At 37.2% G+C, this 23,697-nt stretch overlaps 1 protein-coding gene across 2 annotated transcripts in view; it reads right to left on the reverse strand.

Moving 5' to 3' along the window:
* LOC126367216 (neuropeptide FF receptor 1-like) overlaps positions 1-7,119 on the reverse strand; it is a 56,749-nt gene extending 49,630 nt beyond the window's left edge. For both annotated transcript variants that reach the window (XM_050010641.1, XM_050010644.1), the window contains exon 1: positions 7,075-7,119. In XM_050010641.1, the coding sequence (XP_049866598.1) occupies positions 7,075-7,110 (36 nt within the window). In that variant the 5' untranslated portion in view covers positions 7,111-7,119. The remainder of the gene's footprint in view (positions 1-7,074) is intronic.
* Positions 7,120-23,697: the final 16,578 nt, after the last annotated feature.

Here is a 23,697-nt window from a genome sequence, read left to right on the forward strand (position 1 = left end):
AATTGGAGATGTCTTTAGAAAAGGTTTAATACGATCTACTCTGAACCGGCGTCCGTGTATGAAGCGATTGATGAATGTGGAGGAAGCAAGAGAAGTGTGTCAGGATCGAAGCAAATGGAATTCTATAGTCTCTGCTTACCCCGGTGGGAAATAGGCGTGAGTTTATGTATGTAGTAATATAGAACGACTGCTCAACTAACCATTTCTTTAATTTAAATTTAAAATAGTGTTAATTCCTGCAGACGCCATCTAATTTTATTTTAAGTTATACCTATAATTTTCTTATCCGCTTAAAAAGAAAGGGACAGGTAATCGACAGGCATAAAATTTATGCAACACACGTCAATTTTAAGTAGTAATCTAAAACAACCGTCTAAAAATTTTACATCGGCCAATAACCCGACAGGGTTAAGTAGACAGCACGTCAAACGGATTGCATACCAGCGAGATGCCTATTTTATTCGCCCGGGTTATTCATTCGTTTTAAAATTGACTTGTTGACAATCATCTGTCCCTTTATATGTGATAAGAAAATGACGGGTATAACTTAAAATAAAATTAAGAGGTGTGTGCAGGAATCGAAGCCAATGTTTAATATTATTAGTATCTGTGATGTCCTTTGGTAGTCTATTATATACGTAAGGACCCATAGCGTGAATGTTGAGGTTAAGTCGATTTACATGGCGCAGGTTATGTTTTTTGTTTTCTCCTGTCTTTATATAGCACTGCAGATGTATACACACTATACACACAATAGTGTGTGCACGTAAATAGCTACCTGCAAAATGAGGAGGCTTGGCACTGTGAGGATTCTTTATATTTAGTGCACACGCGGTGCCAAAATCGGTACCAAAATCATATCCTCTGAGAATAAATTAAGAAACATCATTAAGAAACGAGGTTACAACCTCGACTTTAAAAATGGAAGTAAATAATTATGATATTTGTTTATATAACGTTTCCACAAAATGCGTATTTTTAATCGGAATCATCTTTCCATATTATTTAAGTTATAAACTTGCATATATCTGACTTTTCTTTCTGAATACCGTAAAGAAATATTACAAACCAATATTCTCAATTTATAAATTCACGCGATTTATATGCTGTAAGATCACATTTCATACAAAAAATCAAGCCCATAAGTACTTCAACTGTAATATTTCACCTTGGGTTCCATTCTATAACACACAAAGGTTCACAAAGGCCGTAATCCTGACCACCGCACGCACTGCTCGCCTCTGAAGTCGGAAGACACGCTCCTAATCGGCAGCACGACCCCATAACTCTATGCCGTACTGTGATAATGACTGAATTGTGGCAAAATAACAGGCTCGCGTCGCATTTACAACATAACATAAGCTCATGCTTATATCCCAAATGGGGTAGATAGACGCACAGCCATCGTATGAACTAAGATGAACAAGTACTTACCCGAGATTTACCATTAAGATAGGTAGTCAACCGTATCGCTGAGGTAATGTTCGATCTGTTATAGAATGCAATTGCTAGTAGAAATGCTTAACTTTACCCAAAAACCACCAATTCTGTATTTCATCTAAATTGAAATAGTCAGCGCCTTATTCTCCTAGCCTCCTCTTCCCACGCAATCTAGTTAGTCTGATCCCATCCACCACGCGGTACACAACTCTATTCTAATTTATGTTTTTTCCAAATCTGTATTTCAATTCCAAATTCAAAGTAAAATATAATTTTTAGTTTAATTCAAAATAGTTTTTTTTTTAAACCGAAATCTCAAAATCCATATAACAGATCGCGCAAATAATATAAAAAAAAATAATATAAATGATATGTTTGTTTATACAGAGTTACGTATATTGTGTAAGTAAAAGGTTAGTGAAAGACTAAGAATTTACCACGGCAAAAGTTATAATGGAATCTAAGAATAAGGTATTGAATTCTCCGTTCCAAGAATAGTAAGTATAGAAAACGCGCGAAGTTCTGTCTAGGTGATTAGATAAGGTTTCAATAGTTCAGCGGGTTGAAAAGGGTAGCGCAAATAAGTACCCAGTGCATTGCAATATAAAGTACGTTTGTAAGAACACATACTATTTGCGAGACCCTGCGTCTTTTCAAGTAATTGCGTAGTTATTTTAAAATAACACCCAATATCTAAAAATATAAGTTTAAAATTAAACTCGACAGCGGAAAAATCACGCTCTAAAAATGAAACAAGAAAATAAAATTCTTCCGAATTGTGATGTCTAAAAGATACCCGTGGTTGTATGCCGTGGTAAGCAAACTCTTAGCACAGCTTAAGTAATCTAAATCACTATTTATTTCTTTTAAAACGCATATTTTTTATTTATGGGTGAATTGCAAAAGCCAAAAAAATAACGCGTCGGGATTAATAACGGTTGTGTAAAATGCTGCTAAATGACTTTGTATATTTTTCTAGTTAAAATCTTGGCAACAAAAATCATTTAGTAACGGAAGCAATAACACAGCAAAAAAATTATTAAAGTGTAATTTTATCATTTCGATAGCTTGGCTTACATACATAGCGGTCAAACATATTATCCCTCGTTTTTGCTTCGCCGCAGTCTGGTACTAAATTCCTTAGTTCTGAATTCAAATTCTGAAAGGTACATGATTCATTTCCTAATTTATGAATGTAGAGATTAGAATTCATTTGAATGCAGAAATGGGATGATTGTTGCTAAGATGTAATTCCCGCATAAAAAAGCAACATCATAATACTTAGTTCCGAATTCAAATCCTGATACACGATAATTCTAATGATAACCGAACATGGAGATTTGCATTCTTTTATATTCGAAATTTGAAATGCGGCGTAGTCATTGAGATTAGAATTCATTTGAATGCAGAAAGTGGATAGATTGTTGCGTTGCTATTACCCTTGCGGGTAATAGGAAAATATTTGACCACAATCTCACCTGATGGTAAGTGATGATGCCGGTGGAAAGTGAAGACATACTTATCTAGAAAGTGCATATACGTAGACTCATGCCTTGAAGATGTCCAGATTGTACTTATCGGGAAAAAGATCCGCGGGCAGAGAATTCCAGACCTTAGTCTTTCGTATTACCTTAGTAATTAACAAAAAAAAAAGCTTCTAATATTAAGTTACTTTATTGAGTACTCCACACAATAAAAACCAACATAATATTTTACCGGGTCACGTGGGAATGAAACCTATAAAAAGTTGTGCCATACCCTCTGGGTCTCAAAAACCATAAAACTCTTTCATGTATCATAGTCGAGTGATAATTTTAACGGCCATCTTCCCCACATTTAGCGGCTATAAATGTTACCACACGAACCTAAAATAACAAGTTTAAATGTTTGGGTTAAAGATAAATTAGTAGCTTAAGGTGTTTAAAAATCATAGTATTATTCAAATATATTTTATTACACCAAAATAAATCGACCTCATTTTAATTTTTAACTTAATAATAATATGAATTTTAAATTAAGAATTAAGTGCGACGTTTGACTACTTTAAACTTAAATGTCAACCATTTAGCCGCTAAAGAATAAAGGGGAGAGCGCGCGAACTCTGTCTCGCTCACACTAATGCGCTACGCGGCACATAACAAAAATGTCATTTTTGTATGAATACGAGTAATAGTTCACTGAACGTCTTGTAAAGGACAAAAACCTAACCTCAACACAAGGTTCTGTAATGTTTGTATTATATTGAACCGTATACAAATATCCATATTCAAATCTTCCTTCATTATCAATCACAATACGAACGTGTTATTCAATCTCAGTAAACCCAATACAAATAATCTGCAATCATTTGACAAACATTGATTTTTCAACCAACAAAGAGAACCGCGAGTCTAAAAAGGGTCACATTGAACATTGTCATATAAGCTGCTAAAAAGCTGAAGCTGAAGAAACAAGCCAAAGCTGTTATTTGATATTTCTTTCAAAACACAATTCCTCAAATAAGCATTTCATCACTTTCCATCGTATATTTTCATAATGAGGAATTAATATTGTAAATTACGGACTAACTAACGAACGCTTTCAACTAAGCTTGCAAACGATATACAACAATATATTGTTCGCCATAGAACGCATTAACAGGCTTTCAAAATTAAGATTACACGCTCATCCACTTATGACGTCATCTCGTTTTAAGTCTATTATGCATAACAAATACCTATTACATAGATAATAAACTCCTTTAAAATCACCACGATAGTGAGAATGGCAATTAACTCGGGCCTTGTTCTCTGAAGGTCGGATAAACTCATTTGTACCAGGCAGTGAGGCCCAACACTTCTAAATTTGTGATCGCTGCTCTAATTGGATCAAATTTTGATAACACCTTCTATGTATTATATATAACACATTGCATAACAAAATAATTAAAACAAACACTAAAATTTTCATTTTCCGGCAAAAGTATGGAACGGAAAATAATTTAAAAAACACAAAAAATTTCATGAATTTTCCGACAAGAAATTCCACTTGATATCAACTCAGAATCATGGTCTGAACTATCCCCCTCAGTATTCGTTACGATGTTACGACACGCATACCTAATTGTATGGCTACCTGTATGTCTTGTACGGGGTGTAAGTGACATCGTAACGTATACTGAGGGGGCTGATTTGGCTCATTATTCTAAAGTAGAATTTTCGATTGCATAAGTAAAGAATTTTAAAAGAGTAATGAATATACGGAAAATTCCACTTGATTTTAACTTACAATCATGGTCTGAATCATCCCCCTTAGTATTCGTTACGAGGTCACTATCCTGTATACATAATATATGTACATAACATCGCAAGATGAACTAAGTACCCTCACCACGCCGAGCTTTCTGTTACACCACCGTCATAGGTGGTGAGTCGTATCGTCGTCTAGGTGTAGCCTGTGTTTGGGAAAACTGGACTTGAGATAAGATAATAACTCTTTGGTGCAAGTATGGCCAGTCTCAGGTCTAGTGGTTAGAGCGTTAGGCTCACGATCTGGAGGTCCGGATTCGATTCCCTATGGGGACATTGTCGAAATCACTTTGTGAGACTGTCCTTTGTTTGGTAAGGACTTTTCAGGCTTGAATCACCTGATTGTGCGAAAAAGTAAGATGATTCCGTGCTTCGAAGGGCACGTTAAGCCGTTGGTCCCGGCTATTAGCCGTAAAAACACCTCCACCAACCCGCATTGGAGCAGCGTCGTGGAGTATGCTCCATATCCCCTCCGGTTGATTGAGGGGAGGCTCACCCAGCAGTGGGACGTATATAGGCAAGTCTGGTACCGGGTACTATGCATTATAGATGAAAGGGAACGTCGTAAACAACGGCATTTGAAAACTGGCTAGTTGGAACAGCGTTAATAATTCAAAATCAATTGGCAATTACGTAGGTATTAGACATTCTGCCTTGGTTGAATGACAGAAGGTCTATGCTCTATTATGAGAGATATGTGGGTAAAGTTATGTTAACAATTCGTCTATCCAAACAGCAACATTTTCAAATTCAAAAGTATCTTTATTCAGTAGGTAACATAGTTACACTTTGAATATTTTTTACATAACGAACGTCTCATCCGCCTAAAACTACTGCAGCTTCTCACAACCTGTATAACCGGGAAAAAGAAGCTGCAAGGAAAGCCTCGGCACGGGGCCCTAGACGTTCTTCAAGAAAAAATAACATAAAATATTGTTCATCATCATCAATTTAAGAGCCACGCTCTTGTCGGTGTAGCATTTTCCATTCCAGTCTATCAAAGGCCAATTATTGAGGACAGAAGAGGCAAGATGGCCTAATGAGACACGACGAATTCATTAAAAACATCATACAAGGAAAGCTAGAAGGAAAGAGAGGAAGGGGAAGACCAAGAAGAGCTTACATGGAACAGATTAAAGAAAAGGTTAACGTCGTGTCTTATAGGGAAGTCAAAATATTGTTATACAATTGATATACTATTGTTAAGGTTGGTCATAGTTGTAAATTGTTTTATCTGATTTTGAGTACTTCTCTTCTTCTATCGTGTGAGTTGTTAGGTGGAGTACCACTCAAAGACTACTGACACTAGTGTTTTGAGTACTTATCTCAAAAATTGTGTCTTTCGTATTACTCCAGACTAGACAGTCTGGCTATCACAACTTTTTTTAAAAAAAGGACGTAATATTTTTTTAATCTTATTTCTGCTAAACCGCTTAGCATCTTCAACCTGATCTATTCAAACGAAATAGGCCTCAATCTAAAATAGTCTTAAAATAAAAATAAACTTTCACTAAACCGATTATTTTGCGCCTGTCAATAACTTCAGGTTTGGAAAGCGGATCCAATCTCGGATAGCAAAGTTAATAAAGTTGAAACTTGAAAAAATAAACTCTGTCAGGCCAATGGGGTATGTAGGTAAGGTTTTCTTTATATTTTATATTTTTAAGTGAAAGATTATGGTATTAAAAAAATAATTTGTTTATTTTTCCTTTTCATACGGTAAATATTTATTTTTTAATTTGTTTTTTACATCTCCTAAAGTAATCTGAATGGTGTCTTTGCCTTTGCTAGATTGTTTTCAAATTTTAATTTTGACGTTTTGTTAGGGTAATGTGCCAAATATCTTTTTGTAAACATGACGGGGGTTACTTATCGGGTAAGTACCTTTAAAAACAAACCGGCTAATTACGAGTCGGACTCTCACACGAAAGATTCCGTACCATTATGTATGTGAGCCTCCCTGAAATATGAATCCAATTTCAATTTAATTCTTTTTTAAGGAATATATAGCGAAATATTCTGCGAATATTTCAAGCGTCTCGTTGCTGTTATGAATATCGACCCAAATCGAGCAAAAACATCGCGTTTGATGCCTTGATTTATTTTATTCTGTTTTTCAGCCGATTTCGGATTGGGCGACTGCTTCAACTCCGTCGTTGTTATAGCGGTAACAGAAATACATCATCTGTGAAAATTTTAACTATTTGACTATAACGGTTCATGGGATACAGCCTGATGACAGATGGACGGACGGACAGACGGTCAGCAGAATCTTAGTAGTAGGGTTCTGTACGCAATGGGTATAAAACGGGACTTCTATTACTAAGACTTCGCTTAAAATACTCACTGAACCATTCCTCGTTCTGGACAGGAGAGGAATCATCTCTCTCTCCACAGCAGCAACGGCTAGGAGTGGGGCGAAGATGGCCAAGGCCACCAGCCACAGAGCCACCAGGAGACCGCAAGCACCTCGTCTTGACGGCATCCAGGGTTGTCTGAGAGACTGTGTGATGGCCAGGTAGCGGTCTACTGACATTGCTGTTATGGTGAACACGCTTGATGCCACTGCTACACCTGAGGATAAGAAAGTATTAAAATAAATATTACAAACAACAGATCCCTAAGAACATTTTATACCGAATGTCACATATCATGACAAAAATGTTATTCATTCGATACTAAAACAAATCTATTTTTTCTATCGTTTTAGTTTTTGGCAGCTTGTATGGTATAATGGTTAGAGCGTTGGGTTCACGAGCTGGAGGTCCGGTTTCGATTCCCAATGGGGACATTCGCAAGCAATTATTTTGTAAGAATGTCCTTTGCTTGGCTCGAACATTGCAGGCTGAATAACCTGATTTCCCGAAAATGTTAGATGATTCCGTGCTTCAGATTGCACGTTAAGGTGTTGGTTCCGGGCTACTACCCAAACACGTCCACCAACCCGCAGTGGAGGAGCGTGGTGGAGTATACCCTCTCCAGTTGATTGAGGGGTTACCTGTGCTCGGCAGTGGGACGTATACAAGGTATTTATAACATTTTTTTATTTTTTTAAATATATGTAGCATTATATGTATATTAAAGAAACACAAAATGAAACAAACAAAAATTAAGTACATTTATATTGCATTTGTTTGTAAAGATTGTTTTATTATAAGAAAAAAGACGAAATTTTTTTGTGAAGATTTATAAAGAATATGCTTACTGGGAGACCCATGAAAGAATTTATTCGGGACAAAAAAATTGCCTTTGTTTTTCGTCTCTTCCATTTTATTTGCGAAAACTCCTTGGCTAAGTATTTTATTTCATTGATTTGTCACAACCACGTGACAAAACGGAGAAGGACAATTTTGCATTTTAAATTTTAGCTGGGTAAGTATATGTAGTATTATTCTTTATTCTATGGGTAAACGTAATATTTCTTTTAGACGTGACTTATAGTTGTAAGACCGAATGTCCTTTTAATATCCAAACCCCATTGTTTAACTATTGCGTCTGGAAATCTCGGCCTTACGAGGTTATTGTAGATTTAAGTCGAATACCACTCACAACCACTTGGAGCGACCAAATGGGGAGCGTCAAGGGCTCTCAATGTGGAAGTCCAATTTATCAATCGCTCCATCAATTTCAGGCGTAGTTCCGACCAGTGTCTGACTTCATAGACATATTACCCTTTATCCAATCGGCTAATAAACTGATAAAAATAAACCCGATGCAAAACAAAGTTTTGTTATCAGTCTCGATACCAATTTAGCGGATATAAAAACACCCGGGCAACCAATAATTTTGTTTCCCAACCGTTATCCGGGTGAATTAAACCGGGAAGTTAATCCGAGCGCGAAGTTGAGGGCTTCCCACCATGCTCCCGTTGTACGTTTGCGATGATGTCGCTGCCTAATCCTTTTGAGATTACAACTTCTTTCCTAATACATTGTTTTAAGTTTACGCGGTTATTATCATAATTAAAACACATAATAACGGGTTCTTACCGCGTTTAAATGGGGATATGAGACTCCCGATATTTCGACACTGTTGCAAGTGCCATGATGTGCCCGTAGAAAATTATGGATCTACCTACTCCACTCCAATCTCATCAGTCATCCCGTGATCATGGCACTTGCAACAGTGTCGAAATATCGGGAGTCTCATATCCCCATTTAAACGCGGTAAGAACCCGTTATTATGTGTTTTAATTATTCTTTCCTAATTTGGTCTAACCCGCCAATTCTATACATGTATAGTCACACCCTGGACACATATAACTCCTGTAATGTTGCAAATGTAAGTTTAATAAATAAATAAATAATGAGGACTCCACAGCAGTTTAGTGTCCAAAATAACTCCCAAAAAACAGCAGTATCCGTGAGGCCCTATTCCTTATTTTTTAGACAGCGTAAAATAAACATTTAGAAGAGACACGCTCCGCCCCGCACCAATTCGTAACGGTGTCGAGCTAGATTTACCTCACCCCCTCTGGGTCTTAACATAAAACATAAACAGCCTATATACATCCCACTACTGGGCACAGGCCTCCCCTCAATCAACCGGAGGGGTATGGAGCATACTTCACCACGCTGCTCCAACGCGGGTTGGTGGAGGTATTTTTACGGCTAATAGCCGATAAGCTAATAACCAACGGGTTAACGTGCCCTTCGAAACACGGAATCAGCTTACTTTTCCGGACAATCAGATGATTCAAGCCTGAAAAGTCCTTACCAAACAAAGGACAGTCTCACAAAGTGATCAGTGAGTGAGTGGTGAGTGTGAGTGAGTAAAGTGGTCTCTGGGTCTTATTTTAGTTTAAATTGCCGTAAGCCGCTAAGGCTAAACTATTTGCAGATGGTACCTACTTACTTTTTTAAATAAAGGAACAATAAGATTCTTTTGACAATGTATACAGCGCCATTTCAGAGGTAGTAGATTGGTTTACTGTAAACAATCTGCTCATCATCGTCAATTTAAGAGCCACGCTCTTGTCGGTGTAGCATTTTCCATTGCAGTCTATCAAAGGCCAATTCCTTAACTTCTCTATAAGACACGACGTTAACCTTTTCTTTAATCTGTTCCATGTAAGCTCTTCTTAGTCTTCCCTTCCACAAAACAATCTGCTACTGAATGGAAAAAAAAATATGTTGTATTACTTTTTCTATAAAAAAAAAGTTTTTTTGTTTTTTTCTATAGTATACAACGTAAAACCGCTTATGCAACAAACGCTTCAGGTCTAATTTTATTCATATTTGGAACTTAAGAATCAGTAGCATTATATTAAGGATAAAAAATAATGCTATTAATTCTGAACAACATTGAAACAGAAACTTTATTACTTATTTATCTATTGGTAATAGTAACCTTCGGTCTTTAATAAGAAAAGAACCTCTTAAATTGTTTCATTTTTACCTGTTATTTTTGTCATAAGACCCGAGTCATAAAATCCTTTTCCTGTAAAAAGTAAATTACTTATTAATTTAATTACATCCATAAACTTTTGCGGTTTGAATTATGTAAGGATACGTAAAAGTTTCAAACCAATTTCAAATTTTTGAAGTTCGTTATTAGGTTACTTTGCTAACCCAAAAATATTTGACTTCTTATATATATATTTGATCGGTTTAAAAGTTATTATCGTCATTTTCCTGGTTAGGAAAAGTTTGTATTCTGAGATAGATCGGGGTAAGATTCTTCTCGACCTTGTTTTGTTATTCCTCTAGAAACAAATATTCAGTAAAGTCGAGTGCTATTATTATCAGGCCTCATACATCTTATCCAGATAATTTATACAACGTTTAAGAGGCACTTTTTCATGATTATACAGGATGTTAGTGACATCGTAACGAATACTGAAGGGGATGATTCAGCCCATGATTCTAAGTTAAAATCAAGAGGAATTTTCCGTCGCAAAATTCATGTTGTTTTTGTGTTTTTTAATTATTTTCAATCCTATACTCATGCGATGGAAAAATCCACTTGATATTAACTTAGAATAATGAGCTGAATCATCCCCGTCAGTAATAATACCCATATTATGTACTTGTGCGAGGTGTAGTGTCATCGTAACAAATACTGAGGGTATGATTCAGACCACGATTCTGAGTTGACATCAAGTGGATTTTCCAGTCGGAAAATACATAAAAAATTTAGGGTATTTTTTTATTACTTTCGTTTTTGTTTATTTATTTATTTGCAACGAAAAATTCTACTTGATATCAACTCGGAATTATGGTCTGAATTATCCCTCAAAGTTTTCGTTACGATTTAGCTAACACCCTGTCTAAGCCAATGTGAGAGTGGCAAGGTCTACCACATACTCTGCAGATGTATTCAATCTCGTGTCCACTTTCGCGTCATCTGCTCCTTTTCTCTGCCGACAGATCAAACCAGACAAGGTCGAGTGCATAATTATAATATCTGTTCCTTATCGTTCGTGCCCTTTTACCGCCATGTTATAATTAATTTTGGCCTACAGAGGCCACAGGGCCCAGTGGTTGAGCGTTGGACTCACGATCTGGAAGCCCCGGGTTCGAATCCCGGTGGGGACATATCACAAAAATTACTTTGTGATCCTTATTTTGGTTAGGACATTATAGACTGGTCACCTGATTGTCCGAAAATTAGATGATCTGTGTTTCGGAAGGCCCGATAAGCCGTTGGTTCCGGTTACTATTTACCGATGTAATTAAGTAATTGTTACATGGGCCATGTCAGACACCAGTGTTGATGAGGCTGGTATTCCACCTAACAACCCACACGATAAGAAGAAGAACATAACATAACATAACATAAACAGCCTATATACGTCTCACTGCTGGGCACAGGCCTTCCCTCAATCAACCGGAGGGGTATGGAGCATACTCCTCCACGCTGCTCCAATGCGGGTTGGTGGAGGTGTTTTTACGGCTAATAGCCGGGACCAATGGCTTAACGTGCCTTCCGAAGCACGGAATCATCTTTCTTTTTTTTCTCATCACCTTTTTTTTGGTGATGAAGAAGAAAAAGAAAATAATAAATTAATGATTAGATAAATGACGCTAAATCTGTGTCGACGCATCCTATTACGCTTCAACACAATATCTGATCACAAGGAAATAAACCAGGTCCCTGCCAACACCGGCTCACGAATGTATAATAAAATATTAAGCATACTTTATGCAAGAGGGAAACCACTGCCCTATTTTTCCTAAAAAAAAAGTAGCGTGGAGAATGCTACACCGACAAGAGCGTGGCTCTTAAATTAATGATGATGTTATGTTTTATAAAGTATCTTATACCTCTCAACAGAACTGTGCTAATTAAAACACATAATAACGGGTTCTTACCGCTTTTAAAGCAGAGATATGAGACTCCCGATATTAAGATGAACGCAGTAAGAACCCGTTATTATGTATTTTAATAACTGCGTAAAATTAAAACAATGTATGAACTATGATACATCGACTATTATTATAAAATGTAATGATTACATGCAAACACACACAGGGAAGTCCGTAGCTACTACGTGAGCTGGTGTTGGCAGGAAACCGCCCTACTTCCTTGCCTTCAAATAATAATTAAAACACATAATAACGGGTTTTTACCGCGTTTAAAGCAGGGATATGAGACTCCCATCCCCGCTTTAAACCAATCAATCAATCAATAATACTTTATTGCACAACGACATCTACTCAGAATTATGACCTGAATCATACCTCAAAGTTTTCGTTACGATGTCACAAACACCCCGTATAGAAGCATCGACACTGGAACCCAATCTACTTCTAACAAAACTACTCAATTAACAAGCGCTGAACTTTGAAAATCGTTCATGGGAATTTCGGTGGTAGCGTAAATTATTTCGGGTTTCCGATCGCTGCGGGCTCATTCGGAATTCAATAACGGCTCGTGCGCATATTTTGTTAACTGAGATAGAAACGACAACGTGTAATGATTCATCATCATCAATTTAAGAGCCACGCTCTTGTCGGTGCAGCATTTCTGTAAAATACTCTCCATGCTACTTTTTTAGGGAAAAATAGGGCAGTGGTTTCCCTCTTGCCTTCCGCCCCGCAGTACTCTGTCTGACGCGAGTGGGATGGCGCCCAGAGTAGTCTATTACAAAGCCATACTAGGACTCCTGTCCTCTGCGTCTGAATAGTACTGATAGTTACTGCTGCCCTCTGTCAGGTTCCAGGTAATGATTAATCTCAGAAAATTCTGTCTCTAAGGCAACGGTATGGTCCTTCACATTCAGGTTCCGGCTAAGTAGTTAATGCCATTTGCGGCAAATCTACAACAAGTCATGTCAAAAAAAGACGTCCAAGTTAAGACAAGCTCGCTCCGGCCTTTTTTTTATCGTTGAAAAAATTTTACATAATGATACAATTGAATCGCATTGCTAAACCTTGCAGGTTTGTCTCAATGCAATATTGCGCTATTGTTACAGTTTGTACTTCGGGAGTATACTACTAATTAATTACACTATTGAATAAATCTTAAATATATAAAAGAAGAAACTGACTGACTGACATATCAACGCACAGCCTAATAGGCTAAACGTAAGCACTTGAAATTTGAAAGGGACGTAGCTTAGGTACCGTAGATGTGCACTAAGAAAGGAATTCCCGCAATTCCCACGGGAACGGGAATTAGCGGGAAAATCATTTTGTATGAAAAATCTAAACCGCTTAAGTTAGACGCTTGAAATTTGGCATGCAGGTACCTTAGTAAACTTAAAGCTTAGTTGCAACAGGATATTGCAAAATTCCCACGGCTACGGGAGTTAGTGGGAAAAAACATTTGTATGAAAAAATGTAAGCCGCGTAATAAGATACACGCCACGCGGACGAAATCGCGGGCAAAAGCTAGTAAAGTATATAAGTCAAACGCATACACAAACGAAAGAACCAGTAGAATAGGTACTTCGCCACAAGTGAGGCGCATCGTACCTACGTATGAGCGGGCGATTCCGAGAAACGTAAGGGACTACAAGCGCCATTTTATGTACTTTAGTATGTTTTTATTTATTTATTGCTTTGCATAAGATCACTTGCATGTAATTCGTAATAGATCCGTTTCTTTTTTCATTAGTTTTCATGCATACTCCTAGCTGTGCTTCATATCTACTTCTATCCTAGGAGTATATATGAAGTTACTACTCCTAGGATAGAAGTAGATACTCATTTTTGCAAGACACCCTAAATTTGATCGCGATATACACGCATAGTCAATACAAACAAAACAGACATAAAGTAAAAAAATAAACATTTTGTTCAACATTATGAGATTAGAGAGAGCTAAGTAATATAATATTGAGGAGCTCGTTGGCGCAGCGGTAAATGCGCTCGGTCTGCGATTGTTGAAGTTAAGCAACTTTCGCAAAGGCCGGTCATAGGATGGGTGACCACAAAAAAAAAGTTTTCATCTCGAGCTCCTCCGTGCTTCGGAAGGCACGTTAAGCCGTTGGTCCCGGCTGCATTAGCAGTCGTTAATAACCATCAATCCACACTGGGCCCGCGTGATGGTTTAAGGCCCGATCTCCCTATCCGTCCATAGGGAAGGCCCGTGCCCCAGCAGTGGGGACGTTAATGGGCTGATGATGATGATACACGCCTGGATCTTCCTCTTCCAACTCTACCACTTACACCCTCATCATTCATCATCACTAATTTAACCCTTTCATGGACAGAGGTCATGGGTCATTGATGGTCCATAATAGGTAATAACCTCGGTGGTAACCTTGGAATCGGAACGTCATTAGACGTTCTGTCCTTGAAATTGTTAAGAGCCACGCTCTTGTCGGTGTAGCATCCTTCATGCTACTTTTAAGAGAAAAATAGAGCAGTAGGTTCCCTCTTGCCATCGGCCCCGCAGTACTCTGCAGACGTGAGTCATCATTAATTTTCGTTATTTTTTTCTACATGTCCGAACCAAGTAAGTATCCTTTTCTCAATTCGCTGAGCTTTAGCTTTTTAGCCCTGATTTTTGATTTTGATTTTTGATTTGCTCCTTTTGTTATTGTCAATAAGATTTTTTATTTTAGCAAAATATTGCAGATACGTCAGTTTGGAAGACCAGGCACGAATTCTACTTACCCTGTAAGAAGTTGACGGTCTTGCACATGACTTCCCCGAAGTACCAGAGCAGCGTGACAGACTTCGCGATCTGCACGGGCATGCAGAACAGGGTGACCAGCAGGTCCGCCACCGACAGGTTCACGAGGAAGATGTTCGTTACGCTGCAACAACAAATAAATGCACTATAGTACTTCATATAAATTTATTTATATATTTTTTAATTATTATTTATATTTATGTTTATATATAAGAAGAGCGGCTTACGGTCATTTGAGGCTAGAGTAAGACCCAGAGGGGAATTGGTGCGGGCGAGGGTCTTATTCAAATTCAAATTCAAAAAATATCTTTATTCAATAGGTAACATAGTTACACTTTGAATCGTCAATAATTCTTCTATCGTGTGGGTTATGAGGTGGAGTATCAACCTCATCAACCTTGGTGTCAGGGTTATTAGAATAGAATAGAATAGAAAAAGTTTAAGTTATTAGTGAGCCGCCAAAGGCCCCCCTGACATGTAACGACTACTTATTTAAGTACATCAGTAAGTAGTAACCGGACTAACGGCTTAACTTTCCTTCCAAAGCACGGATCATCTTACTTTTGGACAATCATGTGATCAGCCTGTAATGTCCTAACCAAACTAGACACCCCAAAGTATTTTTTGGGGTATGTCCCCATCGGGAATCGAACCCAGGACCTCAGGATCGTGAGCCCAACGCTCAACTACTGGACCACGTAGGTCGTTGGGCGGAGGGTTACTGTCATTACTTATACTATACCTGCAAGTGATTAAAGCTATTACTTATATATATAGCTGAAAAGTACTTAAAATGCTATTTTAGTCGGCGTTAAAAGATTAAACCCTAAACAAGCTTTTAGTTTAATTAAACCTGACCTAACCTCTAACGGTATTGTTCTCATTAAACAAAAAACCTATTGTAAAACTAAAAAGACTTTCTTTTAACAAGGACAGTTATAAAAATATATTGTCCAGGGTGAGAATTGCCAAAGCCACGATGATCTGAATTTCGTAGTTACTGATAATATTTCTTATATCGCGTGGTGTCAGGATATTATTGAACCGCGGTCCGTGGAACTTTAGAATAGAATAATTTATTTGCCAGGAAACAGTATTTACAAATGTTATTCTATACAGTAGTCCGTGTTTTCAGCTTACAAGTAAGCATGCAAATGTATGGTATTGTGCTACACATGCATCTACAATTACATAAGAATTATATAATACACATCAATCATAAAATAAAATAATAACAAAACTCTAATTAACAATGACAAAGTTTAGTTTTCTAGAAATTCATTGACACTATATATCAATGTTGTAGCAACCATTTTGTCAAATTAACTTTAAGAGCAGCTTTGGTCATATTTGTAAATGCGGTGGGAAGTATATATTATAACTATACACATATTCGATATATTCCTCATTATATATAACTATACAAATATTATATATTCCTCTTTTAAATATATTTCCGGGCAGGAGGTTGATATAGCTGGTTCATAATATGCCTTCTTGTTTGTCTCTGGATCATTTGACCCCGGGTTTTCCAATTGTTGGGATTTGATGCCACGAATATACATCATCCCTGATGTATATGCAGGACAGTGGTAAGATGCCAAGCTTTTTGAATAGCGGTTTGCAGCTGTCATCAAACCGAGCACGGCACAGTGCTCGTATAATTTTTTTTGGAGTTTAAAAGCCCTATCAACATCCATTGAATTACCCCAAAGTAGCAGGCCATAGCTCAGTACAGATGACACATAGCCATGGTATGCCATTAGTGCTGGTTGTGTGGATATTGTTTGTCTAAGTTTTCTTAGTACATATACAATGCGACTTCTGAAATGCCAGTACATGGCTCATATAAAGACTTCGAACTAACAGCTTAGCAGTAAGTTTACGCGGTTACTATCATAATTAAAGCACATAATAACGGGTTCTTACCGCGTTTAGATGGGAAATATCGGGAGTCTCATATCCCCATCTAAACGCGGTAAGAACCCGTTATTATGTGCTTTAATTAAGCTTAGCAGTAAGTAAGAATGAATGAATAAGCCAGGCGAATCAAATAGGTATCTCGCTGGTATGCAACCAGTTTTACGTGTGCTGTCAATTTCATTCTGTCGCGTTATTGACCAGTCTAAAATTTGTAGAGTTGTTTAAGATTTCTGCCTAAAATTGACGTATGATCTATTTTTATGCCTGTCGATTACTCGTCCCTTTCCTTTTCAGCGGATAAGAAAATATCAAATATAACTTAGAATAAAATTAGATGATGTGTACTGAAATTAGCACCATTATCATCTAATTTAGTATGGAAATTGAGGAAGGGTCCGTAAGAAAAATATGTCGTGTATTTTTTTTATATATTTTCCTGCTCGCTAAGAAAATGGTGTTCGGTGTCGAAACTCGAGGAAAAAGCTTTCCTTACTTTATAATTGAAAAATCAAACGTGATTACACAATTTTCAACACAAGTTATTTTTTTACCCGCCTACCGAGCAAGTACTTAGTACGACAAGGGAAGCTTAATAAATACTTTTTTCATAATAAAATACTCCTTGCTTATATTAAAGGTCTATTTTTGTACGTCTACGGGTTTGAAAATAGCTGATTAATTTAAATTTTAATTATATGATGGCGTTGGGTACGAGTATTTACTGTCGAATGAGGTTTTAGCTAAGTAATCACGCTGAACGGAAAACGGTTTCTAAATGTAGCACCGCGACTTGCGCAGAAGAGGTTGACTGTCAAACATCTGTGAGATGGACTCACGGTGGACTCGACAGTGCAGCAAACTTGCTGAAGCGTGAAATAATACGTTCCCAATAAGGAAACGAAAGTTCCACAGCCATCAGTCAATATTCCCTTACACGATTACCTCTCCCCTTCTCTTTATTTAAGAGCTGCGCTCTTGTCGGTGGAATAATCGCCTTCAATACTCCATGCATAGGGCGTGTGGAACGGTGGTTCCCCCAATCGCCTTCCGTTCTGCAGTACACCTACCAATTTCTCAATCGGTGGTGTTCTAGCTAGAGCCCTACCAGAATCCATTTCCTCTGCCTCCAACCAGTACTGATACCGCTGCTGCTACTCGCTACTTCACAAGATCGCCCGATTACCTACGCCTACGATAATAATAGCCATGTGCCAATAACGTTGAACTCATGAAGGCTGTGTGTGTATACTTCTCCAACTTAAAACACCTTTACAACTTTTCCAACAACGGCCTCCGAGGTCCATTGGCTGAGCGTTGGGCTCACGATCCGGAGGTCCCGGGTTCGAATCCCGGTGGGGACATATTACAAAAATCACTTTGTGGTCCCTAGTTTGGTTAGGATATTACAGCCTGATCACCTGGTTGTCCGAAAGTAAGACGGTCCGTGCTTCGGAAGGCACGTTAAGCCGTTGGTCTCGGTTACTACTTACCGATGTAAGTAAGTAGTCGTTACTTGTGTCTGTTTATCACACTGGGCATGACGTAATGGCCTTTAATCTTTCGAACGCCGGAACGCAGATCTCGACCAGACACAATGTAAAATCTATTGTGTCTGGTATCTCGGCATATGAGAGGTTAATGCCGACCATACAATACACAGAAAGCCAGAAACCTTCGTAAGGTGTGGGTACTGAGTTCACCTTGCGATGTATTTGCCTCTGAAGTACCCTAATTGGGTTAAAGACGTGAGCTTATGTTACGATATAACGAACGACATACAACATACGTCTGTATAGATAGATAAAATACTTAATTGAGCACAATGGTCATGATACAGAAAGGCACAACAGGCGGCATTATTGCAGCAATTTGTTCCAGGCAACCTTTGTGTACAGAAAAAAATGGTACAAATATAATAGAAGCAGAGGGTTAGTGCATTCTGACATAAAAATAATTAAAATAACTTATATACATACAACGTAGAGGAATATTCCATTAAAATCAAATCAAATATATTTATTGCACACAACATACAAAACAAAACAGAAACAGTCGGTTTAAAAAAATGATGGGTTTAATTTATTCAACCGGCAATTGAATCATTAAGTTTTTTTTTGGATGATTTTCCCCGAAAGGCAAAGCAAAGGGAACTATGCCCATACAGCCATGTCTTATGTATTTTTTGATGATGTTTAATGAAATGATGAAAGGTGATGACGATGAATGTCGAAACCTAAGTCGCTACCCTCGGAACAGACTCCTACTCCGAACCACAAACGAATTAACTCAAAAGTCCGCATAAACTTTCGAGTAATGAAGCGGCTTCTTGACATGAAGCGAAAATAGATAGGTACACTTTATTGACTATTCTAATATGACACTATCGTCAAAGTTTTCACACCACTTCGTATTAAATATTTAGATTATTCAATGAAGAAAGCGAAGTTCGAAGTGAACATTGTTTTCGAATTCATGTTTGAATCATAAATGATTATCACGTGCTCAGCGGGGAAAAACATCGTGAGAAACCCACATTCCCGAGAAATGCATTTTCTGAGGTATGTGATCTAACCTGTATAGGGCTGAATTTCCCTTTGCGGGTTGGAAGGTCAGACATGCAGTCGCTTCGAAAACCGGACCTGTCAAATCTTCAGCTTAGGGAGATGATGATGATGAATGAAGAAAGCAACCGTCCCGTTCTCGTTCCCGCCAAAAAGTCCCCTGGGCGTTTCAAGGGCTTTTAATTGATGTACCAAATTCAATTTTATAATATAATTATCGCTATGTATTAAAGTCTTCACACAGTAGTGACGCCATGTTTTGTTTACTTAATATATTGATGTATAATTCAAATTAAATCAAATCAAATCAAATATACTTTATTGCACATAACTAAAAATTCAACAATCAGACAAAACACATGAATACAGTACAATTATGTTAGTGTTATGTTGTATAATTATGTTATAATATAACATAACAACCCAATAACAGTTAAGTAACATAATGCTACGCGAGAAAATAACATATTCAGTAAAGGTTATTAACATTTAGTTACGATTTCCGCAATGTAACGCCTGATTCTCCAAAGCCATTCAACCAGCCGTAGTCATGTACCCGCTTAAATCAATATACAGGATGTTAGTAACATCGTAACGAAAACTTTGAGGGATGATTCAGACTATGATTCTGAGTTGACATCAAGTGGAATTTTCCATCGCAGAAGTACGGAACTGAAAATAATTATAAAAACACTATTCATGATTTTTTCCGATAGGAAATTGCTCTTGATATTAAAACAGAATCATTGTCTGAATCATCCTGCTCAGTATTAGGTATGATGTAAATAACATCCTGTATACGAAGTAATTACTTACTTAGCAAATACACATTATCAGAACACAAAACCGTTGTTTAAATCAATGCTGTGAAGTTCAGTGACCTCTGATACGGTGACTTTTAGCTATAGCCTTCATGGTTGGTATATCACTAAACACTGTAAAACAAAAGCCTATTGTCACCATAATATAATGAATAAAACGTAAGCGCCTTTTTAAAAAATCACATTCGGTTCTTTGACAAAAACTCGATTTCTTTAAATTAATTTCAACATCACATCCTCCTCCTCCTTGGGGGATCCTTGGGGGAGGCCTATGCCCAGCAGTTGGCGTCGTACGGCTGATAATGATGATAAAATAACATAAGCTCACGACTATAACCCATTCAGGCAAGATGAACTAAGTACCCACACTTCACCGGGCTTTCTGTTAGGCCAATGTGATGTGTTTGTGAAAACTGCACTTAAGACAAGTCCGGTACCGGTTCGGTTCGAACCGACACTCCCAGTTTGAGAATTAATTTCAATTCGGGTAAAAATTGAGGCCCCAATTTTTTACCCCCCAATTTTTTTGATTTGCTTTGAGGTGGCCCCACCTCAAAGCAAATCACCTAAAAAAGCAATATTTGCTATTTGACATTTGTTTGCATTGGGCACTTACTTTTACATGCGCAAATGTCAAATTGCAATATTGCTTTTTAGATTAATTACTTTGATGTGGCATTTTCAATAAGCCCTCAAGATTGAAACCAGCGTGCCTGTTTCAAGGTTTTGTTTACGAAAATCACATCCAAATGTGATTATTCGAAAAGGTGTGGTTTTCACTATAACGTGACGTTATGTTGATACACTTTGTTTGTTTCGGTAATGTGGAAATAAACAGAACCATGATTTGTCCTTGGTTACAAATTAGGGGTGCAGCCTGAAGCTAAAGTAATAGCAGAATATGAAGCGACCTAATTGTATCGGAGATTATTAAACCTGTGATGGCACTCTTCGGCAAACGTGGGACTTACATTATTTATTTATTTATAAAGTACAGCGACATCATCAGCAAATGGAATTCTATAGTCTCTGCTTTCCCCGGTGGGTAAGAGGCGTGAGTTTATGTATGTATGTATAGCCACATACATACATACATAAACTCACTTTTTTACATTTAGAAGGTTACGGTATTGTGCCTAGATGTATATGGCAATGACGACGTACATAACTTATACAATTCAGGGTAAGTATTTAAAAATAAAGTAAAATTAAAATTACACAGCAAACTAAAAAATTAGAAATTATAAAAATATTAGGTAAATATAAGTACCTCTATAAGTTAATATAAGTAATTCAAATCTGTTGAGCTTAATATGATCTAGAATTTTTCTCATATATATATTCAGCGGATATTGACTAAATTGGAGATGTCCTTTGAAAAGGTTTAATAAGATCTACTCTGAACCGGCGTGCGTGTATGAAGCGATTGGTGAATGTGGAGGAAGCAAGAGAAGTGTGTGAGGATCGAAGCAAATGGAATTCTATAGTTTCTGTTTACCCCGGTGGGGAATAGGCGTGAGTTTATGTATGTATGGAATACATCAAGATTTAAAATTTTGTCTCTAAGATCATAGTGTAACGAGTCCGCTCGGGCTCTAAACCTGAATTTATGTTTGGATCATAGATTATTGACATCACATGGTTTCTAAGATTTGTGTCCGGGTAATTTTATTTTAAACAGACAGAGTCGCGTCAGACAGAGTACTGCGGGGCGGAAGGCAAGAGGGAAACCACTGCCCTATTTTTCCCTAAAAAAGTAGTATGGTGAAATGCTACACCGACAAGAGCGTGGCTCTTAAATTGATGATGATGAATTTTATTTTATTTTTTAATTCTAGGAGAACCAACAGTTATCAAAAACAAGTTAAAGACTGGAATAAAACATCAGAATCAATTAAAGGTTCTCACAAATAGAATTAGAATAATTAGTTACAAAAAAAAAAAAGCGTTGAGTCTTGACAGTAAGCAACGTTGTAGAAGATTGAGTCCCGCACGCACAATAGAAGTTAAATGATAAAAGCAACAAATAGTTAGATGTATACAATAACAAAACTATTATATACAATTTTTAATTGTACTTTGTGAGTTGACGCCTTACTGACTCGCAACTATCGTAGGGGAAAAATGGCAATAAGGTCGCCTCCTATTACTTGGGTGGTTAACATAGCTGGCAAAGAGTGGGTGTATTATAATATAATAAATTATACACCATGATGTTGTGTTTCTTGCCGTGCTAGCCCAGTTGGTAGAACGCTTGCCTCTCACTTTAAAGACGCAGGTTCGAATCCAGCACAGGCCTAAACTATGCTTGTCGAATCAGTTTTCGAATTCAAGTTTGGATTATAAATGATTATCACGTGCTCAGCGGTAAAGGAAATATGAGGAAACCCACATTCCCGAGAAATGTATTTTCAGAGGTATGTGACCTAACCTGTAATGAGCTGGTTTTCCCTTCGCGGTTTGGAAGGTCAGACAGGCAGTCGCTTCTGTAAAAAAACCGGACCTGTCAAATGTTCAGGTTAGGTAAGCGGACCCTGTGAAAAACGGGATAATGCTAGGGAGATAAAGATGATGTGTTTATTGGTAACGAGAAAGGGATTTCATAATGTATGAAGACTGCCTTGAATGGTTCGCAAGAAACGTTATTACTTAAAGCTATTACAATGGTGAAAATGTAAAATAGTGGATACCTCAAACATTTCTATCAGAAACACTTTAAACGGTCTACAAGCAAAGTTGTTAACGAGTTATTAAGGTGGCAAAACTCTGAAGTAGTGATTACCTGAAATGTGTGGCAGATGACGGAGAACCAACTTTAAGTTGTTACAAAGCACGCAACTTGTAACTTCACCGTTGTTTGTGCGTTGATTTTAATAAGGTGAAGGGACAAAGATGGATGGTGCTTGTTTGAAAGTGTCTGCAAAAGTGTTTCGACTGAATTTGTTTGTAAATGATGTCAAAATGTTGTTGGAAAACATCAGGTCTAAATTCAAAATTATTTAGAAACTTCAACAGAACAACGATGTAAATGTAACACGTTTTATAAAACAGAACAGTAGCGGTTCCGATTCTGGTACTTGTACAAAACTGTATTTTATTTTAGTCCGACAAAAAAATATCAAAATAGCGCCGTCCTTCACTTATGATGACTGCAAGACGTAGACATAAAGCTATTTTTTTAATATAATAAATAGGCTCGCGTTCGACCACAATCTCACCTGAGTGGCTAACATGCGCACCGTGATAAAATTATCTATCGATTCAATAAACATTGACGAAATGGATAAGTTTGTTTTCCCCCCAACATGAATGCCATGTGATTTTGTTTGCATTTTGACAGGACGATATAACTTATTTGGGTTGGGATTCTCTTAAAATGCATAAATGGTTTTGTCATAATTTTAATTATCATAATCCTTTTTGCATAACGTTTTTAAGCATAATAGTACTTTCCCATAATAACATCTAAGCATACTGGTTTGTTAGTTATAACTTATTTTTGGACTAATATTTGTTGGTATAAATTTGATTCGCATATAAATAGGTATCCATAATTCTTTTTTAGAATAATAGTGTTTTGTC

This window comes from Pectinophora gossypiella, chromosome 5, assembly GCF_024362695.1.
Source record: "Pectinophora gossypiella chromosome 5, ilPecGoss1.1, whole genome shotgun sequence".
NCBI classification, from domain to species: domain Eukaryota; kingdom Metazoa; phylum Arthropoda; class Insecta; order Lepidoptera; family Gelechiidae; genus Pectinophora; species Pectinophora gossypiella.